Here is a 12,302-nt window from a genome sequence, read left to right on the forward strand (position 1 = left end):
CAAAGAAGTCAGAGCAGCAGGAGGAGAGAGAGCCAGATGGAATTCTTCTCCAGCTTCCCTCTTTTTATTAGCCTGGCTTTGTTTTTCTTGGCAAGTTTTTAATTGATGGATTTAAGAAAAAAATAATTTAAAAATTCAGATATATACAAACGTAACTTCAAAACAATGCTAAAAATTACAGGAATACCAAGAATAAATGCACACATATATACACAATAAAAACATAAAGTTAAAACTTTAGAAACTACAAATCAGCATTTTCTCTCTGCATAGTCTTATTTACCCAAGCTCTTATACCCGTGTCCACAGGTTCTGGCTAATATAACATAGGTCGTTTTCGCACTCACCTCCAGCCGGCGCGACCCCCCTCTTCACCGCGCAGGATCTGCGCGGATTTCGCACTAAATGCTGCGGAGCAGCCTTTTGCACCGGAAACTCCCGTCGCAAAAGCCGCTCAAACGTAAATCGTCAAAAAGCAGTTTGGCGTTTGCTCGGCTTTTGTGACGGGAGTTTCCGGCGCAAAAGGCTGCTCCGCGGCATTTAGTGCGAAATCCGCGCAGATCCTGCGCGGTGAAGAGGGGGGTCGCGCCGGCTGGAGGTGAGTGCGAAAACGACCATAGGGTGTCCCATTCCTTTAATTTTCCTAGAGTTTTAAATGCATCTTTCCAAGGTAATTATAAAGTCTACACAATTAGTTCACAAGTATATATAAGGTTTTTATAAGGCTTTCAAAAAGATTTCACCTTACTGTTTTAAATAATCTAAAATAGGATTCCAAACAGAGTCGAAGCCTGATTTGTGTGTAACCTAATGGTTTACAATTTAAAGAATCAATTATTTTTGCCATCATGTAGTGCTCCCAGAGTTTTTTTTATGCCATAGATAGTGGGGGTTATTGATGGGTTTTATTTTATTGATTGGTTTGATTTAGTTGTGAGCTTCCTGGAGCAAGTCTGGAGAGGTGGCACACACATTTTCTACATAAGTAAATATGTGCTCAGTGAGGCTGTTGGTGATATCTTTCCTCAAAACTGAAGTGTCCTTTGAGAACCACCAATGAAGTTGCATGCAGCTGCAGTTCTCTAGACCAGCCCCCCCCCCATCAAACACACATCCTAGATCACCTGCAGCAGCTGAACCCACTCCTGACTTCTTTTTGTTTCAGAAAGCAAAGGACTGAAATGTCTTGTCTGGCTAGCACTTACAACAGAACTTCACCATTCCAGAGGGGTAGCCTATGCCTGCCTTATTCATTTGTTTATAGACTCTGTCTATCCATCCATCTCTTTACTGGGTTGATTAAAACAAACTATTCGTTTTGTTGTTGAAACTTACATAATATCTTTTCTCACATTCCTAGGTGGCGGAGAGATTTTAAAAACTGATTTGTTACAGTGCCAACCTGGACAACAATAGGCTGCCCATGGATTTGCTCCAGAATTAAGGATAGGATGTTTTGTGTTAAGGAGGAAGCTGTGACCTTTACATACATGGGCTAGGAAGCAATCTGTTGATCTTGCTAATCTTCACTTGGAGAGACATTCTAGCCAAAGCTTGATGGTATACACACACATGCTTCAGTCTCGTAGGATTGTCATGTCTTATGTTTATTTTTATATATGAGGTAATCCTGACTACAATTCACTTGAATCCAGAGTATTTATAATTTAAGATAATTTACACTTAAACCCCAAACATCTTGATCTATGCTACTGGGTTGGCTCCACTGGAAGAATACACACAAAGTGTTGCTGGAATGGATCTTTCCCAGCCTTCTCTTCCTCAGGCAGTCTCCTGTTTGCCCCAAAACACCAGCATGAGGGTTGGGAGAGTCTTGCTGGTAAAATAAACCACAAGTCTTTGCAGAAACAATGGAGAATCAAGTAAAATTGCCTCTTTCTCCCTCTTTTGCTGATGTAATCCATGAATGGAAGAGGGGGAAAGGTGGTTTAATAGATTTTCCCTTGCTGTTGCAGTCCCCCCCCCCATCCCCCCATCCCATGACACATTTTGCTTGCAAGGCTCTTCCGATCCTCAGAGATGAGCTTCAGGACAGCTGTTTGGGGAAGATGGGAAATAATCACCCTGCAACATAAACTCTTCCTGTGGATCCCACCCTCTATAAACTGCCCCTAAATCTCAACATTTCAGTCCCACTGCTACATGGACCTTGTCTCTCCTGGAACTCTATTGAACTACATTGGGTTGTGTGCTACCACTCCACTCAGCTCAGGTGTACTCTATTTCACATTCCACTTACCATTGGCACACAGTACCAGCTGCTGACAGAGGAATCTTTTCTGTTAGCAGGATGTCTTTGTGTTCCTGGAATGCACCACCCTTCTCGGGGTGCAATGGCAGGAGTCAACCCATAATTCCACAGTTGACTTGAACCTGTGATGTTCCTTGTCCACTCGCACAGAGAGCCTACTGTCTTCTACAACCTTTCTATCTCAGGTTCCAGGTTACAAGTAGGTCAGGTGCCACATTTGCCACCCTTCTAGTCTAGTCTAGCAGACTCAACCAATGGAATGCAATGCAACTTGAGTGGCAGTTGATAGGCCAATGGCTGATGCGGTGAGTCATGATCAGTATGTATTAAGGGGATTCCAGCAATTGGGATCCTCTGTTACAAACTGACTACTCTAAAGAGCTGTTCTTCACCACAGTTTCACTCAGTCAGACATTCTCCTATTCCCTTTCAGTTCCCTAGCTACCAACTCCCAACTGCTGTTCTGCTATTTTCCAACTGTCTTTCTCCAACATTTTGGCAGCTCTAATTAATTGTGATTAGGGAGGTGTGGAACCTAGCCTGTCCATCAAACCTCCCTTCCATAAAGAACAATATAGTAAGTGCCAGTTAACCTACAGCTGCAAAAGTGAGGGGATGGGTACTCCATCTTCAGTTGCCAAACAAAGAAAGGCTCCTGAGAAATCGCACCGTCTGTCACGGGCTGGGGCCAGGCCAGGTGAAGTCCAGGGGCAGTCCAAGGTCTATAGCTGGGTAGCAAGGAGGGTCCAAAACGCCAAAACCGAATCACAGTCCAGGTATCATAGGTCAGAGGTTCAGAAGCCGAAGTCAGGGGGTCCAGAAGTCAATGCCAGAGTCAGGGAGTCCAGAAGCCGGAATCAGAAGCCAAAGTGGATGCTAGAACATCAGGTAAGTGACTAGTTGCTTCCACAAAGCCTTCTCTCAAAGCCCACAGCTATATAGCCCTCTGCTGTCTGTTGCCCATTTGGGCTAATTGCTGATTCAGAGGGCAGCCAGGATCCTGCTGAGACTCAAGCACCCTCACTCCTAGAAGGGCCAGAATCCTTTCAAAACTCAGGGCTCAGGGAGCGTCTTGCTCGTGAGCATGCCGCCCTCCTCCGATCCCTGAGTGTCAGAACTTGTATCTGCTATGTATGCTGAGCTTGGTGCTCTTAGCCTAACCGACTCCATATTGTAACTGCCTACTAATCCTATGCCCTTGTAGTTAGGCCTACTAACCAAATGCTTTGCATTTCAAACAAACTGTAACCACTGAAGGGTGACAGATAGCCTCTGGAAAACATCTGCAGGTGTCCTTTGAAGCTAGCCTGCCAGAGCATCAAAGCAGGGCTCCTTCCTCCTCCATGGAGATAAGGGACCCTGGGAACAGACAACTGTCTCCCAGAGTGTGAGAAATGGTTTTATTGTTTCTGTTACAACTGCATAAAGAATGTATCGATAGCAGAACCTGTTATCAGAGTCAACTTGTGCTTTCCCTGAACACAGTTCTCAATAAACGTCTTATACTTTTGCAACAAAGTAATGAGTTTCGTTTGAAGTTCTTCAAGTTCTGACACTGAGGTCCTGACGAAGGCGGTCACGCACATGAGCCACCCGAGAGGGCGAGGCAGGGGGGCTTGGATCTTCTCCAGCAGGAGGCAGGGGCACAGTTTCTTCTGCAGGCTCGGCTTCTTCTGCAGGGCCCCCAGCACCCATGACACCCACTTCCTTCCAGCATAACCCAGGCTAGCCTGATCTCATCATGTCTTGGAAGCTAATCAGGGTTGGCCCTGGTTAGTTATTTGGATGGGAAACAAAAAAGGAATACCAGGGTTGCTACACGAGGGCAGGCAATGGCAAACCATCTCAGTTCTGAAGTATTATTTGGGTTAGCAGAATGCTCAAGGCACATAACACAGCAGAGTCTATCTGGTCTATACACAGAACCTCTTTTATATTTGTAAAACTAATATGACTCCATTCTAGACAGAATAGCGATTATAACCAGTATAACTAGCTAAGATGGATAGAGATATAGAAAGCATGTCATGGTGCCAAGACAGAGAAGAGTAGCATAGTGTGGAGCAGGACTGGATCGACATGTTTTTTTAAGGGGGGGCAAAATTTAAAAATGGTGCCCCCTTATGGGCCATTCTGTCTTATGGTCCCGTAGAATACAATGCACTCCATACCCAATTTGGCACCCCCCCCACCTCTGTCGGTGCCCGGGGCAAGCACCCTCCTCTGCCCCTCCTAGATCTGGCCCTGGTGTGGAGAGAAGGTGTCAGACAAGAAGGAAGGAAGATTCACTGAGAGTAGCAATCTACACATCAAAGGGGTAATATCAGCGTAGTAGAAAAGGAAGGATTATCAGTGTCCTAGCCTATCTCTCTCTCTTACAGTCCCTCTCTGAAGTCTGAGGCTAAGAGACAGCACAAAGTCTTTTGCTTTGAAAACCATACAGTGTCACCATAAGTTGGCTATGACTTGAAGGCACTTTACATGCACATACCTTTCCAGGAAGAAAATATAATTTCTTTGCATGTGTGCATTTTCTTTTGTAACGTAAAAAGGAAATATTATTGAAAATGGAAAATTCTTTTCATTACAAAGCCTCCATTTCGGTGCTACTGAAATGGTTTTATTAAGAAAATAAATCTCATGGTCTTTGGTATGAAGTGATATATGAGTTAATGTGTATGAATTTCACACACCAAATTCATGATCTCACCAGTGTAAAGGAACTAGGGAAGTCCAATGACTTGAGAAGATCTGGAGGTATTGAATTCACAGTTATCACTGCCTGTGAGTCCACAGTCCTGTTTTAGTCAAGCCAAGCGGTATTCAGCTGTGAGAGGTATTCGGTGCTGCTGGTGTCATGAAAGCCTCATCCCTAGGCTTAGTTTACTCTTTTGCATCTCAAAGCCATTTTCTTTGCTTGCTGCCCTTGGACGCTAGCAAGACTCTATGGGTGTCCTTGCTGTTTGTCCTTTTGTAGATTGTTAATCTTCAACCTATTTTTTTTCTTTTTCTTAGCAGGGGGGATGTCTCTCTCCCTTTCCCCTTCCTTGATGATCATCACTCTCCATGACTTCTCTCCCTGCTATTCTCTGCTCTCGTGGGCCACATACTGCTCTCTTTTCTGTGTCTGTAACCACTATCAATCCAGAGATGAGATGTTTAGTCTTGATCAGTGCCTGATTGTTTGCAGTTGGCTATTCACTAAAAAGAGAAAATGGCACTTTGAAAAAAACCTCATGACAATTCATTATGCTTGCCAGCAGAAGGGGAAATGGAGGTCATGGATTTTAAGGGAGACACAGTAGGCCTTTTCATTACAAAGCCTCGACTTTAGTGCTGCTGATGCCTTTCTGGGTTTTATTGACTGATGGGGATTTATTAAGAAAAGAGACCTAAGAGCACTTTCCCCCCCACCCCTTGTCTGTTCTTGTATGAGTCAGATGAGAGTCATTTGTATTTGTAGCACATCACATGAGGGGCAGAGGGCCACTAATTAATGATGTTAAATGCTTATTCAGTTGTTTGTCAATGTGTGGAGCACTCCATACCCAGAAGATACAGCTGTAAAAGGCCCAGTAAGAAAGAAATACACAGCCATTGTGTCAGTAGGGATATTTTTTACTACAACAATTAGCTTTAATTTCATGATAACATCATAGTGAGTAAGGGAATGAACTAGCAGTCAGGGAGGTCAAATCTCACTACAGCCATGAATTCACTAGATTAGGTGAGGTAGTCTCTCTCTCTCCCCCCACAAAATCTCTGCCATGACCTCCCTACCAATATTGATACAGTGAATGAACTGAAGACCCCTTTGGATTCAGTTTTTGACAGTTTCAGTCAGGTCTCCTGAGCCAACATTGACAGGATTCTGGGTGCTGTTAGCCTGACCTCTTGGATTCGTGTCCCTCATGACTGGTGAAAACCAGCAGTAAGAAGATACGGGGCCTTCTGGTGGCTATGATAAATCTGTCTCTAAACCTGGAGGTCTACTCAGAGGGTTGAAGGAGGCTGTGGGTGCACAGGTCCTGAAAAAGCCAACTGTGGATCCCTCCAATTACCTCCCAGTTTTGAATCTTTCATTCCCGAGCAAGATAATTGAAAGAGTGGTTGAAGAACTTCCTGTATGATACATCAGCTCTGGCTCCATTCCAATCTGCCATGGTCATAGGATAGAGATGGCTTTTGTCACCCTCATGGAAGAGTTCCACAGACAGCTGGACTCAGGCAGGTCAGCACTGCTGGTGTTATTAGACCTCACAGCAGTGTTTGAAATGGTCACTCATGCTCTTTTGACCCACTGCCTCACTGACATAGAAGTCAGGGGGGTAGTCTTGCAATAACGTAACTCATTTCTCTAAGGTCAGGGACAGAGGGCAGCACTGGGAGAGAGGGTATCACCTAGGGCTGAGGTATCATCAGTATGCTGATGATACCCAGCATTATCTGTTGGTGAGTGGGTGGTCAGATACCCCAGAAAATTTGGCAGAGGCCATGGTGGGATGGTTAAAACAGAGCTGACTGAGACTGACTCCTTCTAAGACAAAGGTTCTGTAGCTGGGCCAGGGAGACTCTGGGTTGGGGTGCCTACTCCCAGCTGTTGATGGTGCACTCTTGAGACTGGCATCTACCATGGGAAGTCTGAGTATGATCCTGGATGCCTTCTTGATAGTGGAGGCCCAGGTCACAAATGTTGCTAGACTGGCATTTTATGACCTGTGCCAGGCCAGGCAACTGCATCTGACCTAGCCACTGTAATCCATGCAACAGTCACCTCCAGATTGGATTACTGTAACTTGCTGTACATGGGACTACTGTTGGGGCTGACCAAGAAACTCCAACTGGTGCAAAATATGGCAGTACAGATCTTTACGGGGATGCCTCACACAGCTCATATCCATCTGGTGCTGCATGAACTGCACTGGCTTCTGATGAAGGTTTTGGTATTGACCTTTAAGGCCTTAACAGTCAGGGACTTATGTACTTCCTGAACCACCTTTCCTGGTATACCTCCAGAAGAGCATTATGTTCAAAAGATCAGAACTTATTGGTGGTCCCCAGTCTGAAAGACATCTGGCTGTTCTTGACCAGAGACAGGGCCTTCTCTGCCCTGGCTCCAACCTGGTGGAACTCTTTGCCAAATAACATCCATGTCCTATGGGACATTTTATGGTTCTGCAGGTCATGCAAAGCAGAGATGTCTCAGCAGGCATTTGGTTGAGGACAGCGACGGTTCTATCTTGGCACTCTCATCCCCCCTGCCCACCCCCCATAATAGCAGTGCTGTTAGGATAAGTCTTGTTAAGCAAGACTCAGGAGGTTTGGGATCTGACCCCACACAGTTTTTTTAAAATATAAAAACAACAGCTGGGAATCCAGTTTTGAATGGGGACCCAATACTAAGAAAGAGGAAGCCTGACACTTTCCCCTGCTCTGTTTTGCTAATATAGGGGTGTGGTCAGATGATAGGCTTAGTGTGGCTTGGCCATGCCACTAATTTGATCCTTATTTTTTATGTGCTGGAGAATTTTGTCTAAACGTCCACGCTTAACCTGCTGCTCCATGCACTCACCCCATAGTTGACCATTCAGATTATTGCTTCTTTTTTGTTTTGTTTTTTGCTTTTCATGCACATGCATAAGCATGTATTGAAAGCACCAGCTTCTTTTTGACAGTTTTGCAATCCTTCCATGAAGTACTGTGATCATTAGTTACCAGACAACTGTATTCCTCTGCCAGAAATCACTTCCTTTCCTGCCTGATCTTACTCCCTTTCCCACTCATGTCATAGGGAAGTTTTCCCTTTCTCTCTCTCCATAAAGCTTTCCCACCAGTGCAATATTATGAAGTGGCTTGGAGTAAAGTTCTGGGGTGAGATCCTGGCCACCAATGTGAGAGCCCAAATAGAAACTATTTCCATTCCAGTGCTGTCCCATCCCAAGAAATGGCAGAAAAGGGTTGTTTTTCTTGAATTTGTTGCTCTAAAACAACCCCTTAGGGGCTCCCAATCCTGATGGAATAATTGGGCTTGAATGAGATAGCGGTGATGTGCAGCCCAGGTATGAGTATGCGGTTATGCTAACAGTGCTAACTGGCTAAAAAAGGAGCAAAAACAGAAGGGAAGGTTCAGACTTATCAAACAGCTTGACATTGGCAATGGAGAGTTGACATCTGGAAATGTGTGATGAAACCAGAGAAATCCACACCTCTGGACTTTCACCAGTGTCTAAAAAACAACCACCACCACCACCAGAGAGGAGAGAGAATGGGGTGCCAACAAATGCAGGTTGGGCTAGAGATGATGCTGTCTAATTGTGCGTTTTAGATCTTGAGGGAAAAAGCAATGACATCAGATCAAACAGTGTGTCATATCACACCCTAAATGGCATCCTTCCAGTTATTTGTTTGCCATCCATGTTCCCCCACCCACTCATGAGCAATATCAACTGTGAAGGAAGGGGGGGGGTAACTGTATGTACAAAACACAAACCTATCACTGAATCATATCATCACTATATTTTTAAGTCAGGTACCTTTCAAGGGTGCTGGAAGCAGACATTACCCTATCCTAGAGATGGGTTTTGGACCAGATCATCCTCTTGGTTCTAGTTCTGTGATATGCTGTTCATTTCCCTTTCTCTAGGTTTGAATCAAAGAAACCACAAACATGAACCTGAATTTTACAACTTTAGTTCAGTATATGAAAAACTAGGGAAATGAGATGAAGTCAACAAATTTTGTTGACACTAAAGCAGCCTTTCAGAAGTTCCCTAGAAGGGAGCTACTACTGGGTAGAAGAAAGAAATGCCAAAGAAAATGGTTAGCTGTTTAAAAGGGAAAACAGTACCTGAGTAATGAGACAGGTAGAGGAAGAGAATATCTAGTTCTGCCTATTCAGTTACTATTATCCAGTGAGTATAAAACATCACATGGATTTGGGTGTTTATGCTAAAGAAATGCTTCAAAATGCTACCAGTACTGGCTGGATATTAGGAAAAACTTGGGTTTTTTTTACAGTAAGAGTCATTCAACAGTGGAATCGGCCACCTAGGGAGGTGGTGAGCTCCTCCTCACTGGCAGTCTTTAAGCAGTGGCTGGACAAACTCTTGTCAGGGATGCTTGTAGGCTGATTCTACATTGAGCAGGAAGTTGGACAAGATAGCCTGTATGGGCTCTTCCAACTCTGTGATTCTATGAAAGTCACAGAAAAAAAATATAGGATGAGGTCCTGGCATCAGAGTTTTAAATAAGGGAGGGAGGGGCATCAAAGCCCCCAGAGCCACCTTCAGCCCTGCCCAGCATGACACCAGCTCCAACATGCAGGGGGTCCCTCCTACTTCAGCCATGGGGCACCATACCATGAGGCCACACTGTTTCTTCTCTGTGATCCCCCATCCTTGGTGTCCCCAAAGGCAGTGTCAAGGTAAGTCTTGGTCACAGCTTATTCCCGTTTTACATATAGAGATCTGATAGTGATACAGGAGCCTGCTGTGGGACTCTTCCAAGTCTATGCCAAGTTCTCTACCTGCTCGACCATATTGGTGACTCTGAAAGCATTCCTTGGCATCATTATTGCAAGGCTAGCAAAGGAATACACCTCCCATCATAACATATCTCTAACTCCAAAGCAACTAAGGCAGTATATGAGATGCTAATAGTTTTAGACTAGGTTGAAATATCCACTTTGCAATGCAGCATACCTGGGTGACCTTAGGCCAGTTACTCTCTCTCTCTCAACCTCATAAACCACTCAGAGTTGAGTAATCCTCATATGGTGAAAGGAGGGTCATGTACACTGCCCTATGTTCCTTGAAGAAAATGTGGGAGAAATGTAACAAGTAGATAGATAGACAAATTCACACAACTTTTTTAACATCTCTGTTGCGCCATCTGCATATATATAAAGTTGTAAATAACCGAAAGGATACATATGCGAGCAACATGCTAGCTGGTTTGGCTTATACTGATGCACTTTACAAAACTGGTTATTTGGCTAACCATTTAAAAGTTGTTACTTAGCACAGCTGTGGTATTTTCTTTTGCCATTCTGAAACCCAGAGGAGCACATTTTGTTGTAACGAATGTTGTTAATTGTAATGTCAATGGTTTCTTGGATCCGGAAGTTGTTACAGTTGCAGAAAATACTCAACTCTGGCATGGTTGAGTTTTTTGCTCTACTATCCAAACTGAGTTTTAAGATCTTGAACAGAAAGTAGTCTTAACTCAGATGGGTTGTACTTTTGCTTAAGGGTTATCGGAATGCTTCCTGGTGTGATTGCTTTGTTATCTGAGGCTTTTGCACACACACACACACACACACACAACCCTGCTCTGTCTTTTCTGCCCACTCTCTTGGATACAAGGTCATTCCAAGACTCACCCAATCCAGTGATTAAAGAGACAGAGATTTAGAAGAGCGCAAGTGATCCCAGGGATGGTCGCATGTACTTTCTAGCTGGAGTAAAAATGCTGGGAGAGAAGACAGAGCTTGGATGGATGTGAACCTGATTTCACTTTCTCCCAAGGAAAGTTCAAAACAACATCTGAGGTTGTCACAATGAAGTATTGAGATGATCATTTTATGAGACACAGAGAACAAGTCATTCCAGCTGCCAGCTGCTAAGCCTGGCACTGTTTGTGGACTCCGTTGCTGCATCTCTCCATCCTAACTGCACAGGCAGTAAGCTGAAGATGCAACATGCATTTTTTTTCTCTTAGAAAAATACTTCATGCTAATCTCTAAACAGAAACATACAAGTGAAGGGAAAAAAATGGGCAAAAGGAAAACTTACTGATCATGCAGTACAGAAATTTGCCATACCTTGTTCACAGTAGACACCGGTAGTTCCCAGAAGGCAGTGACAGCTGTATCCATCAGGCAGTGGTATGCAGGTGGCACCTTGCCTGCATCTATGTGGTGGGTTATGTTCAGGATCACATACGGAAATTGTCTCTGTGCAAAGTGCCCCTTTCCAGCCAGCATGGCACAGGCAGCTAGGATATGTGCAAGAGAGAAAGTAATAGGGTGTTGTTAGTTTTGCTTTCTTATGTTATGTTTTTTTCAGTCCACCATTCCCATTGGGATTTAAGACAGATACCATGTAGTGAGTCAATACAATCGACAACATGGGACACTCAATAAACAATGCAGTAGGATCAGGATTGTAGAAATCTGGAACCAACCAGAAACAGAACTGATGCGATGTATAAGCTTTATCATGGCATGTGAAACAATGTAATTACACACAGTAAGATCCTACTTGGAGTAACGGGCATTACAAACTTAACACAGTAGTATAGACCACAGTCTATAACCATTTATCCAGGTAACTTTGTGAACTGTTAAGGAGTATTAGAGCACCAAGTACACCTTATGAACAAGTTAAGGTCTTTATGCAGTGGTAGCAACTGTTGCCACAACAAGCCTTTATGAAAAACTGCAGTCCATAAACTCTTTAGTGGCCAATCAGAAGCTCTGCTAAGCAAATGCCCCATCTGGCTGTACCCACTTTCTACAAATATTTGGCAGGTGCCTGGAAAGGCGTCAATGAATGCCATGCCCCCCGTGAGAACCCCACTGGCAAGCCCTGATGTATAATCTAATTAATCTATGATTCTGTGGATCCTAAATCTTAGTCCTAAGGAAGCTTACATATACTAATGGGTGGAGTAGGAATGAAATGGAGGATGAGGTGATAGGAAAGGAACACAGGAAGGACTGTGCAGTGTTGATCAACAGCAGCCAGGGACAGCAGAAGGATCACAAAGCAGCTGTGCTCACCATTCAGTCGGACCAGTATGAAAGTGCTCTCCATTGTCTGCCTGCTTGGGGATCCCATAAGTGCAGACAGACATCAGTCTCAGGCTTTGCTCTCATCCCCATTCCCCCTCCCTTAGCAAAACCACGTCAACAACAACCAGGGGACGTCCAGCTCCATAGCTTCATCCTCCTTGGTGCTCGGCTGTCTTGAGGATAATATTTTCATTACCCAGACAGTACAGCCTGCTTTCTACAGGAGCCAGTGGGACT

At 44.3% G+C, this 12,302-nt stretch overlaps 1 protein-coding gene across 1 annotated transcript in view; it reads right to left on the reverse strand.

The window, feature by feature from the left end:
• Nucleotides 1-12,302, reverse strand: part of LOC132569386 (protein eyes shut homolog) — a 631,754-nt gene that overhangs the window by 12,841 nt on the left and 606,611 nt on the right. Inside the window, exon 18 of the mRNA XM_060235420.1 lies at nt 11,094-11,266. Coding sequence (XP_060091403.1) covers nt 11,094-11,266 — 173 coding nt within the window. The remainder of the gene's footprint in view (nt 1-11,093; nt 11,267-12,302) is intronic.

The sequence above is a fragment of the Heteronotia binoei genome, chromosome 1, assembly GCF_032191835.1.
Source record: "Heteronotia binoei isolate CCM8104 ecotype False Entrance Well chromosome 1, APGP_CSIRO_Hbin_v1, whole genome shotgun sequence".
Taxonomy (NCBI): domain Eukaryota; kingdom Metazoa; phylum Chordata; class Lepidosauria; order Squamata; family Gekkonidae; genus Heteronotia; species Heteronotia binoei.